Below are 26,757 nucleotides of genomic sequence, written 5' to 3' on the forward strand. Positions count from 1 at the left end.
CAAGTACTTTTGGAGGCAAAAACAAGACTCCTGTTGTGCCCCAGTCCACAGTTCACATTTCATATTCCTGCACGTGATGGCAGAGATAGAAAATAGTTCCTTCGACAGACGACGGAATCTCTGAGTCTCTTGTATTTGGTTAACTCTGGGCTGAGATAGGGGTGGGCTGGAGGAGGAGTTGAGAGGAAAATGATATCACAATGGAGGGCGTAGCTGGCACTAAGTAGAGAGAGTAGAGTAGCTGAGGTGAGAGGACGAGTACAGTAAATGAGTGAGTAGAGTAGCTGAGGAGAGATGAGTAGAGTGAGCACAGTCAAATGAGTCAGTAGAGTACTGACACGTGGCGCTGTCTGTAGAGTAGTCTATCTACACAGACAAGGGAAATTATGTTCATTGAAAGCTGTGAGAGTAGTTTTTCTGTAAACGAGGTGGAGCGGCGTTATCAGCCCCTGGGGAGATGGGGGGAGCCTATCAGGGGTCGACTGACGTCACCAAGGGAGGGAAGTACTTGAAAGAGCGGAGTGAGAATGAGTTACTTGCCGACAGAGAATGGCGAATAGTTTGTTCTTGTCGCCACAACTCAGCCGTTGTACTGATGACGTGGAGGTTAAAATAGTTTGGGAAATTACCGCAGGACAAATATAAGTAGTCTGACTTGCAAGTAGACATCAGTCTCCTGCCTCAGGTATCCACACAGTAGATGGCGCCACTCATGGGACTAACTGCTGTCGACAGTACAGTCATCGTCATCATCATCATCATCATCGCCCTCAGCACCAGTAACATCATCACGGTGAATGAACAGGGTAAGCGTTTTGATTATATAGTGTCAGGGTTAGTGTCAGGGTCAGTGTCAGGGTTAGTGTCAGGGTCAGTGTCAGGGTTAGTGTCAATGTTAGTGTCAGGGTCAGTGTCAGGGTCAGTGTCAGGGTTAGTGTCAGGGTCAATGTCAGGGTTAGTGTCTGGTCCTTTGTGACTTGGACACGTCATGCTTTGCCACCACAGCTTTTTAACTTCATTTTCTTGCCAACATCATGGACGCACAGATGCAAACACAGCTACAGGCACCAACACTGGCTGCATCAACTGCCACCAGCCACAGGAATAATTCCCTCAGAGAACCTCCGTTGACCTTATTGGTTACTGGTCCTTGTGGGGCTGGGAGGGTGAGGCAGCCAGAGAGAGGGGCGAGGCCCTTGTTGACAAACATTGTTTGTGACAAAGTCTCCAGCACCTCACTAGCCAGTGACCTCGGGAAGTCAAACCTTTCCTTCTATGTAAGTAGCTGGAGGCTTTGTCGTTTGTCTTTTGTCTGTGCACATCCCCCTCCTTGTGTGCACCTTGGTTTGTGTGTAGGCGCCGTGTGTGTGTGTGAGAGAGAGAAGACACACACCTCTACCCACACTAACCCTGGTACTGTACCTGGCGGTTAGTTACATAATCCGTTTGGTAATCGCGGTGTGTGTGTGTTTGTGTGTGTTTGTGTGTGTTTGTGTTTGTGTGTGTTTGTGTGTGTTTGTGTTTGTGTGTTTGTGTGTTTGTGTTTGTATTTGTGTGTGTGTTTGTGTGTTTGTGTTTGTGTGTGTTTGTGTGTGTTCCAAATGGTCAAGAGGTCTGCCATCTGTATTTCGTGCCACAAACTGTAATCAGTGCATCTTCTCCAAGACGGCCACTGACATGTTTAGACTTGTGCAGCTTGGAGTAGAGACCTCGTCTAGTCAGCTGACAGATGACGTCAGTGATGAGAGGTCATCACAGTGTCCTGCCAGGAGTCTCCAGCAACTGACTGTCTTAGATGCCTCACTCATATCCTTGCTCTAACTAATAAACTAACACGTTCGCAGCGACACCTTTTCCCGCAGTCCCCATTTTCCCTTCTGGGGCCGAGCAGTGGCTGGGGAGGCAAGTGGGGACATGTGGGGCCTGAGTGATGCAGGTTATACAGTGATGGTAAGTCGTCTCTCTATAGAACATTCAGACACACGTCTTGTTTCTTGTTTCCAAAGTTATTAAGCGGTGTTCACATCCTGTAGATGTTGTTTTGCCCTGGGGTCAAGAAACATGGTGTCCGTGGGGTCTGGACACTTCAGAAACAACACGCTTGGCCTTGATCTCCACATTCCACTCTGGGGAGACAACTTGTCTCTCTACATACCTACGGTATACGGGTAGACGCACACCCGTGTCTGGGCCCTACTAACCGTTATCTGCTTACTGGTGTTACTGTGACGAACCGGGTCAGACGAGGGTCTGTCCCCCCTTTTCGGCTGAGCATAGAGTAGAACAGCGTAGAACAGAGAGTAGAGTATAACAAAGAGTAGAGTACAACAGAGAGTAGAACAGAGCATGGCGAGAAAGAGCTTGCTATTTGCCATATGACCGATGCTAACTTGTCACGATATTCACGACGAGACGACGGAAGACAGGGACGTGACACGTGACACACGATGTGTCCGACTGACGACCTTGGAAATGTTTATCGTCAACAACTGGAGCGTGGTTATTTGTGACGTCATCGCTCACCTCTGACCTCCACTATAGTCCCTTCTGGAAGGCTGGTGGAGGGCCTGTCCGTGTGAGTGCCGAGGACACCCCCCTCTACCACAAGAAGTTAATGAAACTGTCTGACAGAATGGATGGTTGCTGCTTGAAGTCAAGGGGTTAAGTGAGGTTGGCGAGGATGGATGGGGATCTGGAGCGAAGGCGGGGTGGCGGGAGAGACTTTGTGTACAAGCAGATCATGAGAGATGAGAGTGAGTATGCATCACCCCAACCCTCCTGGTTCATATCCGAGCTGGTGGGGGGCAGCACAGTGAGAGGGGGGATGATAATCAAATTAGCTCACAGCTGCTACTACAGCGTCCCTTTGTGTGGTGACGTCACCAACATCGACAACCACACTCTAGGAAGGGCAGGAAGATGAACTTCTGTGTTGAGATAAACCTTCAGACGAAATGGGAGTGAACTGTGAACTTGAATCAATTGCCCTCTACTGTGTACTACACTTACAGCAGACAAACACCTGGCAGACATAAAACTCCAATCAAAGCAGCTTCACAAGATACGACCATTGCGACATTATTAACAGACTCCCAAACAGGAAAAGAAACAGCGAGACAGCGAGACAGCCATCAAAACTAATTAACAAACACAGACAAGCAAAACCAAGAGGAGAGAGAAGAAAGATTCACATAAGATTCACTCTGGCGACAATCACCCTCCCCTCCCCTTCAAGGCCTGCTTCCCTCTTGTTGTAAGACTTGCGTTTCTAGTCACGTGCCCACCCTCATGGTGCACACAAGTGTTTTCTATCCCCTCCCGCTCCCCCCTCTACTAGCTGTCGTCCCTCAGTAGCTTTGCCATTAGTCCAGCAGCCCTGACATCCTGGTCACTGAGCAGTCCACGTTTCACACTTTTCACCGTCACACTGTGAGACTGTAAACCAGCGCGCACATCCACAAGTCACTTGCCGTGGCAGGGTGTGATATTACATAGTGTGATATTGTATAGTGTGATGGTGTGTACAGTAGCAGGGTGTGATATTCTATAGTGTGATATTCCATAGTGTGATGGTATTACAGTAGCAAGGTGTGATATATAATAACTATAATAACATAGTGTGATACAGTAGCAGCGCAGGTTTGACATGTCGTGGTTGAGGGGCTGTGGTGGTGGTAGGAGGTGGGTAAGGTGATGCAGGAGGTAGTGGGTGACGTCAGGGGTTACAGGGTTGAAGTTTGTTGTCACCAACACTCGTGATCTGTGCCAACACCCAGCATCGTGTGTTGTGACACCTCACTCACACTGAGGAGCAGAGAGAGAGAGGGTGATGGGGGTGGGTGAGAGAAGACGAAAGGGGGAGAGAAGGAGAGGTAACGTGTGCAAGGTGTTTTTTGTTATCACCCTGGGTTATCACAGGATACGAGTTATGCCCCCCCCCCCCCCCCCCCTAGTAGTTGTTGGTTCGTCTGCGCACATAGACTCGGTAAAGATGGACTGTGGCGACACAAACTTGAAAATAGACGTGGATGCAGGTTCAATTTGACACATTTTCCCTCTAAAGTGGGGTCAGGACTGTTACACACCCACACGACTTTCAAATTCCTCCCCCCAAGTCAAGGGAGGAACCACCACACGGACAACACAAAGCACAACACAACTCTTTTTATTTTCCCTGCCCTTCCCATTTCGTCCGTTACACAACTCTTCATTGTGAATTCTTGCCATCTAATACTCAGCACACACACATGCAAACACACACATACATATACATACACAGGCACACACAAACACACACATACAAACACAAACAAACACACACAAACACACACACATACAAACACACACATACAAACACACACATACAAACACACACAAACACACACACATACAAACACACACATACAAACACACACAAACACACACACATACAAACACACACAAACACACACATACAAACACACACAAACACACACACATACAAACACACACAAACACACACACATACAAACACACACAAACACACACACATACAAACACACACAAACACACACGCATACAAACACACACACAAACACAAACACGCCGATTCCTCACCTTCAGCCCCTCCACCCCCTCGTTATCTTTTTCTTATCTCTTTCACCTGTACAGCCATAGGCTGCAACATATTTATTTACCAACTGTGTTCACAGCCAGGTGAACTGACTGGCAGGTGGCGGCACATTTCCTTCTGGGCTTCTGGTACCCTGGGGCTACCTGAGGACCCGTTACCCATCTTTGTTTTGTGAGTGAACTGCGGAAACTCACCGGGGTAATGGTTGGTGTAATGATGCTTGTACTTGACAGTAGATGGCGCTGCAGTCCTATGTATGGCCCATTTTTCAGAAAACCCTCTGAGGCAGCTGAGTCTTGAGATGCCGAGGGACGCGGTGATAGTTGAGTGTCGGTTCAGCAGGACCAACCTGATGGTTGTCAACATGTCGGAGAAGGGCAACCCTGCCAACGTCTTCTTTCAGAACAAGCCGGAGAAGTGTGTCAGGCCACACATGTTTGCACACTGCCAACCGACACACGATTATGTCACCATCTGGGCAGTCGTTATGAACGTCACTGGCACAAACAGGCGCACTGTCTTCTGTAACCGGACGACAGATGCTGGCCAGTATCGCACATTTGAATCTTTCAACATCACTTTAGGAGGTAAGACTATCGCACCTGTCTCGCAGTATCACTGTAGGAGGTCAGACTTTATCAGACCTTTCTCGCAGTATCACTGTAGTAGGTAAGGCTAGCACACCTGTCTCTCAGTATCACTGTAGGAGGTCAGACTATCACACCTGTCTCAACATCACTGTAGGAGGTCAGACTATCACACCTGTCTCAACATCACTGTAGGAGGTCAGACTTTATCAGACCTGCTTTTCCGGCTGCTGCTTCCTCTTTCTCAAGGAGGAATGATGATTGGCTACAAAGCAATTTTTAAAATTAAAATTCATATAATTGCATGACTTCGCTGTAGTCAGTAACTTAGTATCAATACGAAAATACTTCTTTTGAAGTTAATTAAATTACAACAACTGTGGCTGAATGTAGCATTCTCACCATCTCATTGAGTATTGTTACAAACCCATGCCTCTCTACATACAAGTTGTAGATACAAGTTTTATTTAATATTTACACTTTTGAGACCAGTAAAGTTGGTAACAGTCATCTTCACACTTTTATAAAATTAGCTAAAATAAAAATCAATTCTATTATTACTATGATAAGATTTTTTAAAAGAAAATAAATATTTTAAAGTATTTTTATGTCAAAAGGGCATCTTGCTAGGATAAACAAACAATTGCCATAGCAGGCGACCAACTGTATTTTTCCCAACATGTTTCAAGCAAAGCAGAAGTCAACATTCTTTCTTATGACAAAGAACCTGATAACTGATGTAATTATAAGATATAATAGACAGAATTCTATAAAGTTCTAAACTGTAATCAGTATTTTAAGTATCAAAACACTCTTTGTCAAAACCCACGTGTAAATCATCTAATATAGGATACAAGTACAGTTACACTGGGATAATGTGTGATAATAATCTTCACCAAATGATTTTCAGCATAATGTTATGTGAACCCTTTAGTGGTCCGTTTGATGCCTTGTTGACATGCAGCATTCTTTTCACTGATTTTAACCTTTCTTCCACTCCATGAGGCGTGAAATTTCAATTTTCTTCAGAAATAGTCTCCTGAGTTGGGATATGTTAGCTTTGGCATGACTAGGTGTAAGGTTCAAGCTGCAGAACAATTTTTCCACATTGTCACACTGAAACATTGTCACACTGTCACATTGTCACACTGCGAAAGCCAGTCAGGTCATCAAGCAAATAACCTGATGGAGAAGGTTGGTGTACATAACAAGCTGAAGGTTAGTCTACTTCTATTTATTCACGGATGCTGGATTAGCATTTTGCACTCGCAATGTTTGATGATGTCAAACACTGTATTTGTGTACGGCTACCAAAGAAAAAGTGTTATCACAAGAACAAAATAAGCAAACATGTTTCACTTGTGTGTGTGTTTAATACAGAGCAAGTCAAGCACGAACCCAGTAAAGGCTGCACAAGCTCATCTAATAAAAGTGAGTATACTAATGGCGTTTACTTTCTTGTGTGTATATATATATAAGACGACATTATAGTTTGTTTAGGGGGGTGTGTGTGCGTGAAATAGAGACCTCTTGCAGTAAAATGAGATCCATTATACTGTAAGCAGCTGTGTTACTGAAATGTAATGTGCCACAGTCCTGTAGGTGTCTGTCTTGTACTGTAAATACCATTGTACTGTAAATACCAGTGCTATTGTACTGAATGTACTCTAGGTGCCAGTGTTGTTGTTATTTATTATACTGTAAATATATGTGCCTCAGTCCTGTAGGTGTCTGTCTTGTACTGTAAATACCAGTGCTATTGTACTGAATGTACTCTAGGTGCCAGTGTTGTTGTTATTTATTATACTGTAAATATATGTGCCTCAGTCCTGTAGGTGTCTGTCTTGTACTGTAAATACCAGTGCTATTGTACTGAATGTACTCTAGGTGCCAGTGTTGTTGTTATTTATTATACTGTAAATATATGTGCCACAGTCCTGTAGGTGTCTCCGTGTGTGTGTGTGGTACAGTAAATATCAGAGAGAGTATGTCAGTAGTAGCGGGACATAAAGCGTCAGGGGAAGTAATGTATCTTCGCACACACATTGGATTCAGTTGTGGTTACTTCCCCTTACAACAGATCATCTGCTTCGCACTCTTTGTGGACGCCGCTAAATACAGATCAGGGGTGGATTTCATGTTGCGCCTTTATCCCACTTACCAGCGAATAACTAGCTTATCAGCCCTTAAGCGCAAAAAGTGGCTCCCACGTCGAAATTATTAGCGAATAAGTCGGCCTTATCGCGGGGTAAGTTATGGTCAGGGGGGACCCGCCTTTACGCGGCTATTAGCACAGAAAAATGGCGACTGTAGTAGCTGTGCTCTCGTTAAACAGGCAAAATCTTCGTCGAAACAGAATATTTAGGGACAATTATATCTTTACAATGATGTAGAAGTGTACACGAAATTTGAATTTCGTGGAGTTGATAAAATGTCTATTGTCTATGAGGTAGAAGGTGAATTGGAAATGTCGAATCGAGGGAACAATGTTCGCTAAAGCAGACGAGTATGCTTTGCACTTCGCAACGAGAACATTTTTACGTGTGTGTGTGTGCGGCGATTTGGTCGGAGTTTCCGAAGAGAAAAGTCACCTCGTGAGGAGAGTGACCAAACGCTACTACGACATGCTCAACGATAGATCGTCTTTCCCGACTAGCGAGAGGCAGACAGAAGAGAAAGTTCTATGCCAGCGGTGGTTTTTCCGAGTGTTGTTGGATACATCGGCATACCCACTTTTCGCCGAAAATAATGAGCACCAATACGTGAATGGAAAATATTTTCATTCACTGAATGTTCAGGTAATACTTTATAATCAGTATAGTTGCCTTTTTATTCACATATGACTAAACCATTCAAAGTGCCATAAATTGTTGCAGTATAGACTCTTCTCCAATGCCAAATCAGGATAAATACAAGCATTTTATATTTTCCCCATAGACTAAAATATTCTCTCTTGGAAAATTTTGCAGATAACATTTAATCACTTTAATATCTGTTAAACATTTTTGTGAAAGCAGAAAATAGACTGCTACTACACAATCCCAATTAAGATATGAGGAATTAAAAAAACACTCTCATACCATTACCCAAAACTTTCTTATCATCACGATTAATAAGCATGTTTTGTTTTATATTTAGTGTGGCTCATGTCAAAGAATTTCAAAATGTCATCTGCTAATGCATTGATAATCCATATACTCAAAACTTAATGTTGCTGTTGATATGCATGTTTATATATATTTGAACAGGTTAATGTTTATCAACATGCTTGCAAAGTGGCATCCAGGGTGTTCGCAGCCTTTGGAAGCAACTGTAGACTATTGGACCGGGTTATGCTAGGTGACAGTGGCTGCATGATAGGAGAGTGATTGTTGACACCATTTCAGCATCCTGCACCCTTGCAGGAAAGGAAATACAACACAGCACATAGCTGTACGTGCAACTGGTATGTGAGTTTGCATCAAAGTTTTCACCAAATGTTCATGTTGGTCACATTAACTATATCTATGTATAGTAAAGTCAGACTTTAACACATTTAAATATTTTTCCCAGTATGTGTATACATTGAATAGTTTTATATGGAAATAATACTGGTTTGATTGAAACCTGTTTACATGTAATGTGTATACTATTTGTAAATGACAATGCCAATATGTTCAGCTAGTAGTTCATTTAAATCACAGTGAATGTAGTTATTGTATTGTGGTATAGCATTACATCCCAGCTGTCAGTATAAATTTCTACAGATGGTGATGATGTTTGTATTTCAGGCATAGCTAAAAAAAAAAGGCATTACTCTGGGTCTGAAGATGGAACCAGATCAGGCATGTGAAGTGACTGTGATCTTCAATTGGGGAGAGCCAGACAATGATGGCGACAATCATGATGTTTGGACATAACAATGATTTAAATAAGGAAAATCACTACAATAAAATCAATGACACTGTTTCAATACATGATGCTCCCACAGAAAGAGCCCATGTTGCAGCAGGCCAAGCTGTCAGGAACCAATCTGTTTATAGACTTGTCTTGTAAATATGTTAAACCGTAATTTTATACATTTCTGTACAGTTCATAGTGTCAGAACTATTTTGATAACGAAGTTAGAACATCAACAATAGACATAGTCAACAGTTTAGATGTAGGCCCAACATGTGTTACAACAGGTCAAGCTGCTAGTATCCAGTTTTTAAGTAGATTTTTCTTGTGAATATATCATAATTTTATACTTTTCTGTAGAGTTCACAATATCAGAACTACGTGACTGTAGAAATAGTTAAATTTTCATTCTTATGAAACTTAGTAGCTGTTCATTCATACAGATCTCTTTAGAAAGTAGCAAATGCATTTTAACTTTAATAAATGAAAGATGCAGTTTTTCTTGGACAGGACATTTTAAAAAATGTATGAGGTTTCCTTTATGAAATTATTACATGGGAAAATTTCAACATAGGCTTGCAGACAGTAGTGCATGTGGTGGCCTCTGCAAGTGTTTGTCAAGAGTAGTGGTCATCACTAAGACATTTTCTTAATGCTGTCACTTGCCTATTAAAATCTTATATTCTTCTTGAACAATATTTTACATGTGCAACTCTTTGGAATAAATGTTTGAGGCTTCCACTCACTTTGAAGCAAAATTCTGAAGAAGACTAAAGTATATCAGCATTAGACATTCTCAGTTAAGGAACAGGCAGAAAATACAATGAAAATGAATGATCAACTTTATTAATTCCAGCATGCAACTCTAAATGTCTGCTCATCCCAAAACAACAACAATGAAAAACCAGTGCAAGTTTCAATATTTGGTTCACAAGTTGTGCACCACAAAAATATGCAATCTTAGATTGTATATCACTCTTAAGATACATTACACTTCCACACATGCATCCTACTGAAAATTCATTTAAGGTTGGACAGGACTGCTGAGGTTACAAACTATTAACAGTACTTGTCATTTCTGCAAACAGCGTTAGGTATAGCATAAAGCTGACCTGAACTTAAATTCTGCTTGACACTAATTTTCTCAGAATATATATTGAGAGTACATCTTAAACTATTTGTATCATGGACATCTACACTAGGGAACACTTCCTTTGTTAGGCCAGAATCAGGAACAGGTGCATATGAAGGCAAATCTGTAACAAACATCCAAACTGTTTCATGTATAGTAATGGCAAAGTGTGCAAAACAGATATACAAGGAACATGCCATGGGTAATGTGATGCATAGTACATAACACTATGACGGATCTCCTGAGAAGGACAACATTATTTTTTTTCAATGTGTCATCAAACCACAAGCATAAATATTTAATGTAGTGAAAGCATAGTAATATTCTTTTATGACAGTCATGCACAATAGTGATGAAGAAGTGATTTTTGCACAGCAAAATATTCATGATTGTGTATGTACCTTTGCTTTTCAATTTAATTTATGGCTTTATGAGCACAAGTACATTTTATTTGTGTGCAAAACATAAATATTGTTCTTATGATAAATTCACTGAATCAACTTAAGTGATATAGCCATGCACTGTAAACTGTCTATCATTCAACCAGCTGTATGAGTCAACTGTATGTTATTAACACTTGCATTAGATTTACTGACATTTAGACATAAAATTCACTTTCAGATCATGCCAGTGATTTTTTTTGGGGGTGGTAGAATGATGTATTTTCATATAGTACTACCCCTAGTCATCTTCCCCTCTTTCCTAAAGAAAAGACAAAACTACACCATGAACCTTTTAATTCAAGAGACCTGTGGGGTGGAGGTATATTAAGGAGAAAAAATCATTTGGTATCAAACTGAACTCATTGTTAATTCTTAATAAACCATACCTGGGCAGCTGCTGACTAGAGTTATCTCAAAAACCTCTCTCTCTTAAACTGAAGAAAGTTCAATGTCTATGCAGTATTGTTTTAAAACAAAATGTAACTGAAAAGAGTTAAAAAGAAATAAAGAAATGTTTATTTTGCCTCATCGACCCACCCACTCTCACCCCAACACAGAGCAGCAAAGACTGTGACACTACCACTTCATAATTAATGGTGAATTCGAAGCTCTAAAATACTAATATTGTTATCTATGGCATAGGAAAAAAGAGAAAATAATAGATACAAATAATAGTTAAATATAAGTACTCTAATGAAATTAAGTTTATACTAAATATTTTAAATAAAATCAGTAAAAGTAGTTTTTACATCAGTGATCACAATTACCGAAGTTCAAAAACTGATATAAATAATCATAATAGAACAAACCTCTAATAATGCCCGTACTTCCCTGCTGGACCAGTTTGCTCGTCGCTGGCGTTTGGAAGACGTCGGCTCCATTATTATAAAAAAAGTAGGCTGACAAAGTTTGTTCCGCGAGAAGAGTATATCCACAGAGTTGTATAGTAAATCTGTGAGCACACCTGTTTGTTTTTCCCGGAAGACATATTAACGTCTTCTGGACATGCGCACAAATAGGGAATCCCCCGGAACAAAGAATGTAGGTCGCAGTTCTAAATTTGCATCGCCAGTTAGCTATTGTCGGGTAAAGTCGGAAACACGAAATGCGCGGGACGCGCTGGCTTTACCAGCGAGTAGCTAATAGGGGCTGCGGGTTTTATTCGGAGGTAAGTTAAGCGCTGAACATGAAATCCACCCCAGACAGATGCCAATGAATCAGCCGCGATGGGCGAACAAGTAAAGGGAAATAACTACGGGTTAAGCTACGTGCAAGCATGAGTATTCTCCCTTAACTTACATTTTTCTGCTTAGATTCGGTGTCGTGGGTGATCATACTGGTTGTTGATGCCGTCGTGCTCCAGGCAGTCGTCTCATCACATCAACGTTTATCGTGCGAGTGATGTAAGTATTTATTTGTAGGGTGACCTACAATCAAGGTAAATACTTACTCTGTATTAATATTTGTAGCCTGACCTGCACCACGAAGGTCATTTTTCTGTTTTTACTTGTTGCGGGACTTGCAGCGAAGGTAAATATTTATCTCTAGTTCAGACGGAAGCAGTTGTAGCCTCTCCTCTGAGCTTGAAATATTTCTTTCTGGTGTTGATAAGAGTTCGACATTGTTGCTGAAAACGTGTTGTCTTTTGATTTATTCAGTTATATTTAGTGCTGTATAATGTACACGGCTACACGCGCTGATATAGATGGTTTGAACCTGAGGCAGAAAGTATGAACACTTATAAAATATGCAGCCAAAACTTATCATTTGCGTCTGCAAAATTTCAACAAGAAATATGTTACTCTGTTGACCATGATGGAAGTGACAAGTGTCTGACAAAGAATGTTCTTCACTATTTTTCTATTATCTCAGAATCTTCTCCAATCATGGCGATAAATACTTGACAAAAATTAGATTAGGAAGGCATACACCAGGTCATTTTTTCTTGACTGGGCTTCCTACTATTTTCTTCATCTTACAGTAATTAAAATTGTCATGTTTGACGACCGCCAAAAAGACCACAGACAAAAAGCACACACAATTTTGGAGAAAGTAGCGAGTAACACCTGCGATTACTGTAACACATTACAATTAATGGCACAGACATTGGTTGCACCATGATGGCTTGCCGTGATATAGCATTAGCTGCTGGCATGGCATTAAACACAAACAAACAAACAAGCAAACCAACCGCCATGATGCCAAACTGCTGTCTGCTAATGGAAGAGCTGGACAGGGGACAGTGATGTAAGACAGAAACAAACAGGTAAAACAGTTACTCCACTCAGGTCATGATGCGAGGACATTGTTTACCTTGATGTCAACAGACATTTGGTTCGTTTCTGCTGACTGTTTCAGTTCTCTACGGACGTCACATGTGTACAGCGGTCGTCAGGGCTGACCACAGGCCGGCGCCATGTTTCCAAACGCTGCGGGGAAGAGTTGCCCTAGCAACAACCAACACACTGTATGTGTGCGTGTGCAACCATGTCTGTGTTCATGTGTGTGTCCATGTGTGTGTGAGTGTGTTTGTGTGTGTCCATGTGTGTGTGTGTATCCATGTGTGTGTGTCCATGTGTGTGTGTGTATCCATGTGTGTGTGTCCATGTGTGTGTGTGTATCCATGTGTGCGACCATGTGTGTGTGTATCCATGTGTGTGTCCATGTGTGTGTGCGAGTGTGTTTGTGTGTGTCCATGTGAATGTGAGCGTGTGTGCGAGTGTATACGCGTGCGCACTATAACTGTGAAAGTGATAATCTGGAGTGGAAGCAATGCCCGAGGACGTGTATGTGAATGATTGAAGTGTAGGTAGACGTGGGCATCATGTCCAGTGCCAGACCTGAAGGAACTGTTTGTCACCAGCAGGTCAGACTGGACTGACTATCATTAGCAACAATGGCAACCACCAGACATATTGCATGCTGTTGTGTTTTGGGTTTATGCAATTAGTTTTATAAATATTGACTATAGTCTGCTCAAAGTACCATTTGTTGTACAAAACTATTTTAATATTCAACTATATTGTAATAGCAGATATTTTATTCTCTACAGTCTACACAAATCATCCAAACAGTTGACATTTAGAGGTCACGCAGCTCAAACAAAGCGTGTCGTGTCCATACTGAGTAGAAGATGGTCTACATGTAGTGCTGCTTTGCTGTTACTAATATAACTTCGCCAAAGATCATCTTTAAAGCTACACTGGTAGGCCTTTGCACGTATTAAATAATCTGTCAAGGATTGAGAATATGTCAACACGCTGACGACACTGTCAGTCATCTTGTGATGTACTGTCATCTACCTGCACCATAGTGACAGGGGCGATAAAGCCTGCCTCTCAGATTGTGCCTGTCTACTGTGTACATATATTTATATACTGCTGTTGTACTTGTTAACGGGTGTGCCCGTGTCTGTCTACTCTGTGTGTGTGTGTGTGCTGCTATTGTACATGGTAATGGGGTAGGCCAGTGCCTGTCTATTGTCTATATATATATAGATATATACTGCTATTGTACATGGTAAGAGGGTAGGCCCGTGGCTGTCTATTGTGTATATATATATATACTGCTATTGTACATGGTAATGGGGTAGGCTAGTGCCTGTCTATTGTATATATATACTGCTATTACACATGTCTGTCTACTGCATGTGGTACTATTGAATCATTGCCATTGTAATGGGGTATGCCCGTGGCTGTCTATTGTGTGTGTGTGTATATATACTGTGTATATATACTATTGTGTGTATATACTATTGTGTATATATACTATTGTGTGTATATATATATACTGCTATTGTGCATGGTAATGGGGTAGGCCAGTGGCTGTCTATTGTGTGTATACATGTATATATATTTACTGCTATTGTACATGGTAAGAGGTATGGCCGTGTCTGTCTACTGTGTACCCCTACATGCAAGGACAACAGGCTGAGGCTACTTTTAGATACTAATGCTACTATGTGTGAATGAATGTTAATGATGTCTATTGTATAAACATTTGATGGTATTGTTGATTGATGTTACTGCACTCTGTGCTTATAACCCTTGTTTTCTGATAAAGCTGCTACTAACTGCCTTCTGGGATAAACGAGCTGTATATTATGATATGCATCAAGTTCGTAACAATATCAGAGTAACCCTCTCAAACACTCGACACAGGTGTTGACAGGTGTTGACAGCTGTCATTTTGGCATTTCCAATGTCCATGACTGTCATGCCATGCACTATCACGGATTAAATATTTAAATACTTGCTTATAATTTTAAATACTTATTTATAGAAGATTAGTACTTTCTTTATCACTAAACAATAACATACCTTACGATGATATTCAAATATGAATCTGTTTTATTCACGCTGAGTATCAGGGTTATGGAGGCCGCCATTGTAACAGATTCACACCTCACAATGCTGAAAAGTTAAGAAAAACGGATTGTGATAAAAATGTTTTTCATTATTCATTGTAATTTATGCATTATCAAAATGTGTTTAGCCCGCGGACCAGGTAAGCCGCGGTTAATGTTTGGACCCCAACCACCGCGACTTAATGGCCGACATTGCACTCAGCAGCAAAGTCAACAAATCATGACAAGCAAACACTCACACATCAGTGGTCTAAGTCTATACACAGTGAGTTTTAAATTCTGCAAACGTATTTATTAGTTCTCAATGTTTACATATATATATACTTCAATTATCGTTTGGATGAATAAGCAGAGCCATGGTGCTGTTGTCACCTGCCCATTGCTGTGTGTTACCTGTGTGCACGTGCTCACCTTTAGTGTCAGGTCCTCTGAGGTTTGTCACATTCAATGCTTGAAGTCAGCTCATGAAGACAACACTATATTTAGACATACAACCATGTCGTCACTTCCTGCTTTCTTGACTATTCCAGGTGTGATAAAGAGAAAGAAGTATTAAATTTTTCGTTCCTCTTTGTCATAAATTACCACCAGAATATAATTTTGTGATACTTTGTGCTCTACTTCCATCGATGTTTGCTGAGCGCTCGACTTAACCTTTGACACCCTGTGTGTGCATGTCTACGTGTTCTCGTTCTTATCGAGTGTTTGTACCAACACTCACCAGCTTCAAAGTAAAGCAGGTGTCAAGAAGGTGTAAGGTCTTTTATTGTAGAGGTTTCTCCATCGCAATGTTCTTAGTGATGAGCTCCAGTGGGACTGACTAGTATTCTTCACTGATCGCCTTGTGATGTGACAACAATTATTTCTTTGATGACTAACATTGTGTTCACTTGTTGTCAATCATTAATAATTGAACAGTAGACAATTTGTATCAAAGAATGTAAAAATAAATGTGAAAACAATTGTCTTATTCATTTCAGTTGTCAGGATTTGTCTGTGAGAGAAGGCTACGCTCGTGATGTCTTTTCACAATTTATACAACCCGCGGATAAAGGGAGGCCGAGGTCCATTCCTACTCTGCGCTAGAGTCGAATGCAACAATAATAAGAGAAACAGGATGTGAGAAACACACAACTGAACAGAATGTGATGAACACAGAGCTAAACATAGTGCCATGAACACACTAGTGAACACAGTCATGCACATACCATTGTGATTTATGAACACAGAACTAAACTCAGAACCCAGTGGGACAAACACACTGCTGAACATAGTGTGATGAACACAGTGACAAACACACTGCTGAAAATAGTGTGATGAACACAGCGACAAACACACTGCTGAACATAGTGTGATGAACACAGCGACAAAAACTGCTAAATGCAGTGTCACTAACACACTAGTAAACACAGTCTCATAAACAGACTGATGAACATAGTGTCATGAACACAGAACTAAACATGCCCTGAACACACTTCTGAACATGCCCTGAACACACTGCTGAACACACTGCTGAACATGCCATGAACACACTTCTGAACATGCCATGAACACACTTCTCAACATGCCCTGAACACACTTCTGAACATGACATGAACACACTTCTGAACATGTCATGAACACACTTCTGAACATGCCATGAACACACTTCTGAACATGCCATGAACACACTTCTGAACATGCCCTGAACACACTGCTGAACACACTTCTCAACATGCCATGAACACACTTCTGAACATGCCATGAACACACTTCTCAACATGCCCTGAACACACTTCTGAACATGACATGAACACACTTCTGAACATGTCATGAACACACTTCTGAACATGCCATGAACACACTTCTGAACATGCCATGAACACACTTCTGAACATGCCATGAACACACTTCTGAACATGCCATGAACACACTTCTGAACACACTTCTGAACATGCACTGAACACTCTTCTGAACATGCACTGAACACACTTCTGAACATGCCCTGAACACACTTCTGAACATGCACTGAACACTCTTCTGAACATGCACTGAACACACTTCTGAACATGCACTGAACACTCTGCTGTTGTTGTAGCTCGCTGCGCGGCAGTCCCTGTGATTATGTCTTTTTATGGAAACATATTTTTCCTTACTGGACATTTTTCAAAAATCGGAATTATTGAAGCTGAGGGTTATTTCTCGGTTTGAATGTGCAGCTGCTGGAAGACTGGTGTCGCGACTGACATTTGTGCACAAAGGAGTGTGTGAGTGTGTTAGTGTTAGTGTATGAGTGAGTGTGTGAGTGTGTTTGTGCTAGTGTGAGTGTGTTTGTGTTAGTGTGAGTATGAGTGTGTGTTAGTGTATTTGTGCTAGTGTGAGTATGAGTGTGTGTTAGTGTGTTTGTGCTAGTGTGAGTATGAGTGTGTGTTAGTGTATTTGTGCTAGTGTGAGTATGAGTGTGTGTTAGTGTATTTGTGTTAGTGTGAGTATGAGTGTGTGTTAGTGTGTTTGTGCTAGTGTGAGTATGAGTGTGTGTGAGTGTGTTTGTGCTAGTGTGAGTATGAGTGTGTGTTAGTGTATTTGTGTTAGTGTGAGTATGAGTGTGTGTTAGTGTGTTTGTGCTAGTGTGAGTATGAGTGTGTGTGAGTGTGTTTGTGCTAGTGTGAGTATGAGTGTGTGTTAGTGTGTTTGTGCTAGTGTGAGTATGAGTGTGTGTGAGTGTGTTTGTGCTAGTGTGAGTATGAGTGTGTGTTAGTGTGTTTGTGCTAGTGTGAGTATGAGTGTGTGTGAGTGTGTTTGTGCTAGTGTGAGTATGAGTGTGTGTTAGTGGTGTTGTGCTAGTGTGAGTATGAGTGTGTGTTAGTGTGTTTGTGCTAGTGTGAGTATGAGTGTGTGTGAGTGTGTTTGTGCTAGTGTAAGTATGAGTGTGTGTATGTTTATGCTAGTGTGAGCATGAGTGTGTGTGAGTGTGTTTGTGCTAGTGTGAGTATGATTGTGTGAGTATGTTAGTGCTAGTGTGAGTATGAGTGTGTTAGTGTGTTTGTTCTAGTGTGAGTATGATGGTGTGTGTGTGTGTGTGTGTTAGTGAGTGCGAGTACTAGTGTGAAAGTGTGTACGAGTAAAAGAAGAAAGAAGAATTGCTCAGAGTACATGTCAGTACGTATCTATGAGTATGTCACTAGATACTAGACCATAAATTCGATCTCGCTCATCCCACCGAGGTATATCTCTCTATATTTTACACGTATTGCTCCACCGCCCGCTTTTTTATCTCCAAGGGGAATCTGGTGACACAAGGGTCAATGTTTCATCAGTATTTACAGTCACTGATGGAATACAGTTCTCGCTGATATGCAAATTCCGGAAGACGAGGATCAAGTCCCGCTCAAAGAGACGAACATACACACCACACACATACAGTTCGAATCTCACCACAGATGTGCATGCATCACACCATCCACGTTTGGTTTTCACCCTGTGGAAAAGATGCCTGCCACGTGGCGACTGTCCTTCAAAGTCAAAGCATACAATAGAAACAGAAAGTGGAAAACCACGCCATTGCGTGCTGCACACAGAAGTCAGGGAAAAGTTCAAATAAAATATTTTCTTTCACTGGTTAGCAAAGAGATGCTACACACACATCCACATGTCTGGCGTTACACTAAACACCTACTTGACCTTAGCGCCCACTCCATCCTCACAACTAATAAATTAATTCTCTGTCCGCAGGAAAATGCAAAGCTCTTGAATCTGGTGTTCATAGAGCCGCAAACATATTCAACTGCCTGAATGTCGACTACAAAATGTGATGTGGCTGAAGTAACCAATAGATAAGTAACAGCTTTCGTAAAATGTCTTGGCATGAAGGTTGAAATGTGTTAGGGACAAACTTCTTCGCAGGCCTGCAATTTGGAAGCAAAACTTGGACAACTGTTGCCGAACGGTGACACAGTTCGTCCTTTGTGACGTGTCTTTGTAACAAAGCCAAACGTTTGCTGCTGACACTGCCACGCTGCTGACACTGACAAGCTGCCGGCACTGACACGCTGCTGACACTGACACGCTGCTGACACTGCCATGTGCTGACACTGACACGCTGCTGACACTGACACGCTGCTGACACTGCCATGTGCTGACACTGACACGCTGCTGACACTGACACGCTGCTGACACTGACATGTGCTGGCGCAGCCTTGACAGTCACACCCAAGCCTGTCAGTGACGATCAGGAAAAGATGAAGACCTGCTTTTGTAGATCAGGAAATGTTGTGTTTTTATCTGGGAGCCATGCCATCTCCTTGTATGAGCCATCGTCCTGTCGGGGAGGTAACTGCGGCTCAGCAGGCGGCGCCCAGAGTTGAGGCCCGCAAGCAGACGACAGGCTGGTGACTGTACATTGAGTGGTGTGGGTACACAGTCCACCTGCTCACCTCACGTTTGTACTTTCACATGTGTGGTACCATTTTATCATTTCTTTGGTCTTTCACCTTTGGCCTCGCCTACTTTTGGTTCTTGTTTTGTCGTCCATTTCTTTGGCTTAACTTTTCTTTTCTGCTCTATTATTGTTTTTTTTTCTTCTTCATCACTCGGCACTGACCCTGAGGTAAGTGCAGCAGGTCATAAATCGTAGCTGATCATGGCATGGCGATTGTTATATAGTTTACTGTAGGATCCTATTGCAATACAAGTTTATACTATAGTTTATGTGAGGATTCTACAGCAAACAAGTTGAAGCCAGCAGGACTTCACTGACACAAGAGGAGAGAATTGCCAAACAGTCCAGTTTGAACTGTGACCCCAGGTTGTGAGACTGTACAGGTTAAGGACCAGTGTGGAACTTCTAGAGAACAGACAGAGTGAAGACATCAGTTGTGAGGGATGTAGATGATGTGATAATGTTGTCTACATGTTTGTCTACTGTGTACAATATGATGCTGTCCTGTCTGTGTTTTTGAGTGATGTGTGCAACATCCTGAAGGTGTCCTCTCTGTAGTTTTGTATGCTCTGTGTTATCTTTGGACAATGTCTGGAACTTTCCCTCTGCACTCAGCCCATCTTCAGCCCACTGGATAGCCCTGTCCTGTCAGTGGATAGTCCTGTCCTGTCACTGGATAGTCCTGTCCTGTCCTGTCACTGGTGTACGAGGACGGCAGTCTGCTGGACAACAAGGAGTCATCTCTTCGGCACCAAGTCCGCAAACACACAATGGCACCACAGGGTCAGAAAGGTCACTTAATCAACCTGTGGCTGGTGTGGATGGTGTGTCTTCAGTCTGACGTCACTACAGGTGAGGACGGGGTCATCATACTTCCCAGGATCCTCTCTCTCTCTGTCTCTCTAGTTCTGGATGCTGAAAGTGGAATGGCTGGGGGAGAGTGGAAGAGATTTGACACTGAGATGTGAGATAAGATGTAAGATGAGATGTGAGATTAAATGTGAGATGAGACGTTAGGATGTGAAGGCCATGTTCTGTACAAAGGTGAAGCCTGTGAAGCCTGTCAACCTTCTTACCTGGTAAATGTGGCCCCCATAGCCTTGTCAGCAAGCACTGGGCGCTAAGCAATTACACAATGGACAGAATTGTATATAAGTTGAAAGTTACTTTTATAGCATATCCCATACTCAGATTACAGTAAGCTATGTAGGTACAATGTGCTATGTATGTTTGTCTCTACAATCACAGTAGACATGTTTGTATTTACACACACAGCATATAACTCGAAGATTAGTCACGGCTCTGCCGCCTCTCTCTCTCTCTCTCTCTCTCTCTCACACACACATATTCATATTTGGAAAAACACAGACAGACACACACACACACACACACACACACACACACACACACACACACACATATTCATATTTGGAAAAACACTGACAGACACACACACACACACACACACACACACACACACACACACACACACACACACACACACACACACACACACACACACACACACACACACACACCGCCCCTCTACAGTTCACGTGACAGCAAGTGTCCCACCCCACTTTCCCAGATTGCTGATCATCTGAAAATTGACCTCCGCTGCTTGCAAGCTTGATAGATCATCGTCTATAGGAGGACCTTAAGTTCAAGACTTGTATGTTTATCAGTTTAGTATCTACAGGAGGCACATAAGTATTAACATGTACGTTTACCAGTTTATGAAATGTAGAAAAAAGGAATTAGCGAAATGTGAAGGTTTTCCACCCAACTGTAAGCATTTTTGTTATGTGAATTGTGTGTGAAGGGTTTCCATTTTAGTATCTATGTATATACTGGTGTATTGTTTGTGCAGCTGTCTCACCACTGGACGTTACACTTGTTCACCAGGTGACGTGCACTTATCACGGCACGTCACTTAGTTACCTGAGGCTGCTAGAGGCACAACACTCTGCTTCCATCGTCACTTACAACAACAATTCCGAAAAGTGTTTAAGGTCCTCCAAATTCTCGGACTGTTTGTCGATGTCCGAGTACACCAGTGTCAAGGCCGTCATCAGTGATGTGGAGGCAGGACGTGGCCGAGTCCTCACCTGTGTGGCTGAGATTTTACAAGACCAAACCTATGTGAACGAAACCCTCGGCAATGTCACCATTACAGGACCTGCGACAACATCCAGGTGGGTGGAGACGACACCCAGCACCCACACTCTCACAACAGGTGCCGTCGAGGCACGGCCAACTGATGTGACACGTGATAACCATGGAAACCAAACCACACCTGTCACATCAAACTGCGTGGATCCAGGACAGCGTGACACACGTGTCACGTCGCCACTGAGTGTGTCGGTGTTGACGGCGGTGATTGTGGGGCTGATGCTGCTGGCTGGTCTCGCTCTCCTCCTCGCTCTTATGCTGCGGTAAGTCATCTGCCATTCACATACCCGACTTCTGCCTGTTAGTCTGTCTGTCTGTCTGTCTGTCTGTCTGTCTGTTCATGTACATCTCTCAGGGATGAGAAAGAGAAAGTATCCCTTCCTATACTTGTTTCAGAAGAGAAAAGCGAAGGTCTCACAGCCTGCTGTACCGAATGCCCATGGATTTGCCCCTGCATAACTCTCGCCTGCCTGTAAACGCGAACAGTTACCTCCCTTCTCCTCGTGCCTGCTCGGTTGTCAATGGCAACCAGACTCCACCTGCTCCCAGACTCTTGGCCCGCCGACGCCATCTGGCTGTTCGCAGACACTCGCTCCCTACAGATCACGATGATGTCTACTTGACCCCGCGCACCCCGGAGTGTTGCCCCTTGACCTCTGACCATTACACCGAGTGCAGGTCAGAAGAGGTGAGATCATGGGGCACTGAAGAGGAAAGCAGAACCAACCTACCAGAGAGATGCAGCAATGACCTAGACGACAACAACCCTTACAGCTCTGTCCTAGACTGTATTGGGGAGCAGGGTGAGAAAGTCAGTTCAATCTACATTAACAGTTTTTACTGAGCACACCTACAGTGGACTACATTGTGAACACATGATGCAGTGAACACAAGTAATACCTTATAAACTAAGGTGACCAGACGTCCCGCTTTTGACCTCGTGTCCCGCCTGAATATCGGGCGGTACGCCCAATGTCCCGCTTTCTGGCTTTCTGACAAGTCCATCAAATGTCCCGGTTGTCTTTAAAAATCAAAATACCGTACGCTGATTCGGCGTTCTTTGTCGGTGACGACACCATCATCGGCACGTGTCCCGCTTTCGCCCCCGAAACCTCTGGTCACCTTATATAAACACACGATCTTCTGTGAACACAAATACTGCAATTTGAAAACATGAAAATTGTGACATACATACGATGTATCAACACAAGGATACCTGTTGCTATGTACTGCACAATGGATTAACATAACCATTACATCATAAACACAGATATAATAGACACCAGCAGTATAATATGAACACATAAATATTGCTACATATGCACAAGTAAACAACGAATACTGTGAACACAAACACTACAATGGCACAAGATTAATACTGTAGACAACTAATTATAAACACACGTATAAAAGTATGCATTCATATTGTCAAGACAAGTAACATAATATTAATAACTGCATACAAATGCACTGGGATTTTTAATAAAAGTATCACACCATCAACACATGTGTCAGCAGCATACAATATAAACATAAAAGCTAGATTAGGAACAGACAAGAAAGTACACACGAAACAAAACAATCAGAAAGAGACATCACACACATACCACAGGGAATATTGTAAATATAAAAATATGTATTTCTAACATGCATTGATAGCATAATTTATTACATGCATCGATAACATTGCTTATTCTAGATGAACACACATTCGTTGTGTCTTGTTGTTAACCAAGCATAACACTTTCCCAGAATTTAAAAGTCCTACATGAATGCATACATTTGACAGGATTACACTGAGTCCACAGTCCACAATCCCAGTAAAGACAGTCACGTGTCCCCAGTGCAGGGCAAAATGTCCACTGTATAAAATAAATAAACGCCTCCCCTTCCCATTACAAGACAATGTGTCTATGATAGAAGGTAATGCATCCTCAGTACACGGCATGTCCCCAATACAAGACAACATGTTCCCACTCCAGGACATGTCCACAGTCCCTGACAGCAATGTCCACTGTATAAAATAATACTTTTACCCTGTACAACAACAAGAATGGTAAGTGAAGTTTATCGGGATATCTATTTTACCATGAACAAGGGAACGATTGAAAAATAAATCAATGGATGTGGTACAGTACACAACAGAAAAACATACTTTAATAGTTTTTTAAATACGATGATGAGTACAGTTTTAACAAAAGTAGTTTAAACGCTATTAGAACTCTTCAAAACGTTGATTACCTCATTAACATGCCTTCAGTCACAGCCTATTGGCACTTATCACTCTCTTTCATACAGTTTATAAAATAAAGTTTCTTTCAACTAACAGATTATTCTCACTTAACGCTGTATTTAACGTGGCTCACACGAAACAGTGTCTTTCAATTGACAGTGTCTTTAAGCAAGGTCTGTTCACAGCCACAGTGTCTTCAAGCTGGCTCCTTTCCACAGTCACAGTGTCACGTGCGCCTGTCATTTCATGTGGCAAAAATGAAAGTAGGGACACATGTGACACATCACACAACTAGTATAGGGTGACACATAGTTAACTGAATAAAATGAGTGACACAAGGACATGTCTGATGTCATCAGTGCATGGATATATTGATTGTATTACCTTATGTTATGACATCACCACATGTGTATAGAGAATGGATTATCTTTCAATATGTCACTATCACATCAGTATGTATACTGTGATGCATTTTCACCTAGACAAAATGTACCACCTATAATTACCGCAAAGAGATATAAGTGTAACTTTATGATATGTCATTACAACAAAGCTGTATAGAGTGTACCATCTTGAAGTGTTTTACCATATAGGTTTATAGAATGCACCACCTTATAAAATCTTACCAGATAAGTGTATAGAATGTACTTACTTGCGACATGTCATCACCATACAAGTATTTAGAATATCATTTTGCAAACCTTTCTTTGTGTAAAAAATGACAATGACCAATGTTTGTGAATATTTCACTGATATATTTGTACATGATGCACTACTGCAGTGATGTTTTATCTCTGAAATAGTTGTGTATGATACAGTATTGTAGTTTGAACTGCTTGTACATTATAAACTATTGTAGTCTGATATATTTGTACACGATACACTATTGTATTCTAATTTATATCTGATATATTTGCAGATGACACACTACTGTAGACTAGTCTATATCACTGATAGACTGCTACATAGTAAGCTGCTGTACTCTGCTATAGTTGTAGACTCCTCTCACATTTCGGTCATTGGTAAAGAAAACATTAAAGGGTTCATTGTTTTCAGAGGGTGGTACCCATCTCTTCTTCACTGCCCTAACACTCCTCAACACTCTAATGGGTCTGGTACCCATTTCCCAGCTCTGCTGACCATGGTGGCATGTAGCTGTCTGCCTTTTGTGGAACAATGGCTAAATAATATTAATGACAATAATTTTCTGATACCTTATTTGTTCACTTTGCCAAAGCCTTTGATGCTATGGATCATAATCTGCTTATCAAAAAACTAAAAAAATTATATAAACTAAGGACTGGCAGCACCAAACTCCTTACCTCCTTTCTCGATAATCGAACTCAGAGAGTCGCTGTAAATAACCAACTGTCTGATCCTTTTGAAGTTAAATTTGCTGTTCCTCAAGGCTCAGTATTATAAGCTCTTCTTTTCTTCATATACATGAATGATCTTCCTCTTCACATATCCGAATCATGTGAAATATTTTCAGACAAAGCCACAATACAGGCACACCACCACCACCACCACTACCACCAACAGATTGAGCCTCCTGCTTCCATCCTACAGATGAGCGCCGACAAACTTCAGGCTTGGGCCGATTCAAACCACAAGTCCCTCAACCCCCAGAAAACTGAAGTCATGCTTCTGACGACCAGAAAAAAACAAAACAAACAAAAACAAAACAAAACAAACCTAGCCAACCCATTTGCAAGTATCCATATGGCGCTCAGTCAATCATGGAAGTACAGCTTCACAAACACATGGGTGTCACCATCGACAGTAACATATTGGTGGCCCAACACATCTCAGCCACAAGCAAAAGCATCTCCAACTATCAGCTGGCAAGAATTAGAAATTTGCTAGACACAAGAAAAGTCATCTATACTACCGTCAGTCAGTCTACCATTTACTATACTTCCTCCCCTCCTAAATTTAATAAATGCGTTTTCATGTACAAAATACTGAGGGGTAAACTATCGCCAAGACTCTCTCTATTATTTTCCTCCAATAACTCTAGAACCTGGCTAAAACTGAATATTCCCATTCCTAGACAAGACCTCTCCATCTTTACTAACTGACCTCCGTGAACTGCTTTCAGCGCCATCTACCTAAATACATTCAAGAAAAATAGATGAGGCTTCTAGAGGTACCTCCCCCCCCCCCCAACTCCAGGAAACCTTGTAAATATGTTTTTGTAAATCGCCATTTTTGTACATATGCACCTTCCACTCTCCTTTGATACCTTACTGATGTTTATACTAATTATTGGATAGAACTTAATTACTTCACTTACTTAGTTTATTCTTTCCCCGTAAAAGGCGAGGAATAAATAGGAAAACACATTTTTTCTTGCTTATTTTACCTCTTGTAATTGAAGAATTGTCATTGTATGTCTTCACTTCAGATCAGTGATTTTACAAGCACACCATTATGTCCAGCCAGAAAAAGATATCGAAGAAACAAATTTAAAAAAAAACCTACTTGTTTGCACTGTTGCATGTTTTTTAATGTATGCTTTTTTCAATGAAGAAACAAAACTAATTTATTCTAGATTTATTTTTATGGCATGACTTCTGTTTGTTGGAGTGTGATTGCAGAGATTAAAATTGTTCTGAATCATTCTGATAACGAGAAAAAAATTCCAATACTTAATCCACATTCATAGCAGATTAGGAAACATTTACTCAATAACTAAAGATAAAGTGTAAAGTTTAAAGTCCTATTGATGGACACTTACCTAATCTCTACTCTCATGCAGGATATCCAAATTGAGTACAGAACATTTAAGAGAATTATCTTATGTAAAATGTGTGTTTGTGTAAAAAAAAGCCATTTTAATGATATTGGGGATCAACACCACTCTATACTTTTATGTGAGTTTTTTGAGGGCAGCATTGAAACGATATTTTGTTG

The 26,757-nt window shown here is 41.6% G+C and overlaps 2 protein-coding genes and 2 long non-coding RNA genes across 9 annotated transcripts; 3 read left to right on the plus strand and 1 right to left on the minus strand.

The window, feature by feature from the left end:
- The first annotated feature begins 550 nt into the window (after positions 1–550).
- LOC112568751 lies at positions 551–15,982 on the plus strand. 2 transcript variants are annotated; one of them, XM_025246220.1, is made up of 6 exons: positions 551–806; positions 4,885–5,199; positions 6,580–6,630; positions 11,967–12,056; positions 13,012–13,120; positions 13,706–15,982. In XM_025246220.1, the coding sequence occupies exons 1-4, from the start codon at positions 701–703 to the stop codon at positions 12,053–12,055; spliced, it is 561 nt and encodes a 186-aa protein (XP_025102005.1). In that variant the 5' UTR covers positions 551–700; the 3' UTR covers position 12,056; positions 13,012–13,120; positions 13,706–15,982. The 2 variants fall into 2 exon arrangements, 1 of the variants encoding a protein (XP_025102005.1); XR_003100169.1 differs by lacking the exon at positions 4,885–5,199 and having other exon boundaries at positions 563–806.
- On the plus strand, positions 6,654–9,819 carry LOC112568754. Its single transcript, XR_003100171.1, has 3 exons — positions 6,654–7,997; positions 8,448–8,644; positions 8,970–9,819. It is a non-coding gene; the product is annotated as an uncharacterized LOC112568754 (long non-coding RNA).
- Positions 9,903–11,820, minus strand: LOC112568753. The gene is made up of 2 exons (XR_003100170.1): positions 11,463–11,820; positions 9,903–10,334 (listed from the first exon to the last, which is right to left on the minus strand). It is a non-coding gene; the product is annotated as an uncharacterized LOC112568753 (long non-coding RNA).
- A 2,768-nt stretch (positions 15,983–18,750) lies between the features above and the next one.
- Positions 18,751–26,385, plus strand: LOC112568829. Of its 5 annotated transcripts, none has more exons than XM_025246333.1 (4): positions 18,751–19,457; positions 20,052–20,288; positions 21,307–21,871; positions 22,005–26,385. In XM_025246333.1, exons 2-4 carry the CDS (start codon positions 20,207–20,209, stop codon positions 22,450–22,452), a joined length of 1,095 nt encoding a protein of 364 aa, XP_025102118.1. In that variant the 5' UTR covers positions 18,751–19,457; positions 20,052–20,206; the 3' UTR covers positions 22,453–26,385. The 5 variants fall into 5 exon arrangements, with proteins under 5 accessions (XP_025102118.1, XP_025102117.1, XP_025102120.1 ...); XM_025246332.1 differs by having other exon boundaries at positions 18,751–19,452; XM_025246335.1 differs by having other exon boundaries at positions 18,751–19,436.
- Positions 26,386–26,757: the final 372 nt, after the last annotated feature.

This window comes from Pomacea canaliculata, linkage group LG7 (genome assembly GCF_003073045.1).
Source record: "Pomacea canaliculata isolate SZHN2017 linkage group LG7, ASM307304v1, whole genome shotgun sequence".
NCBI classification, from domain to species: Eukaryota; Metazoa; Mollusca; class Gastropoda; order Architaenioglossa; family Ampullariidae; genus Pomacea; species Pomacea canaliculata.

Excerpts from the sequence above, each read along its gene's own strand:
- LOC112568751 (XM_025246220.1), top strand. The coding sequence starts at position 701 with ATGGCGCCACTCATGGGACTAACTGCTGTCGACAGTACAGTCATCGTC. Across the intron at positions 807-4,884 it reads CATCACGGTGAATGAACAGG|AAAACCCTCTGAGGCAGCTG; the intron begins GTAAGCGTTTTG and ends CCCATTTTTCAG. Across the intron at positions 5,200-6,579 it reads TTTCAACATCACTTTAGGAG|AGCAAGTCAAGCACGAACCC; the intron begins GTAAGACTATCG and ends TGTTTAATACAG.
- LOC112568829 (XM_025246331.1), top strand. The coding sequence starts at position 20,207 with ATGGCACCACAGGGTCAGAAAGGTCACTTAATCAACCTGTGGCTGGTG. Across the intron at positions 20,289-21,306 it reads TCAGTCTGACGTCACTACAG|CTGTCTCACCACTGGACGTT; the intron begins GTGAGGACGGGG and ends TTGTTTGTGCAG. Across the intron at positions 21,872-22,004 it reads CTCCTCGCTCTTATGCTGCG|AAGAGAAAAGCGAAGGTCTC; the intron begins GTAAGTCATCTG and ends TACTTGTTTCAG.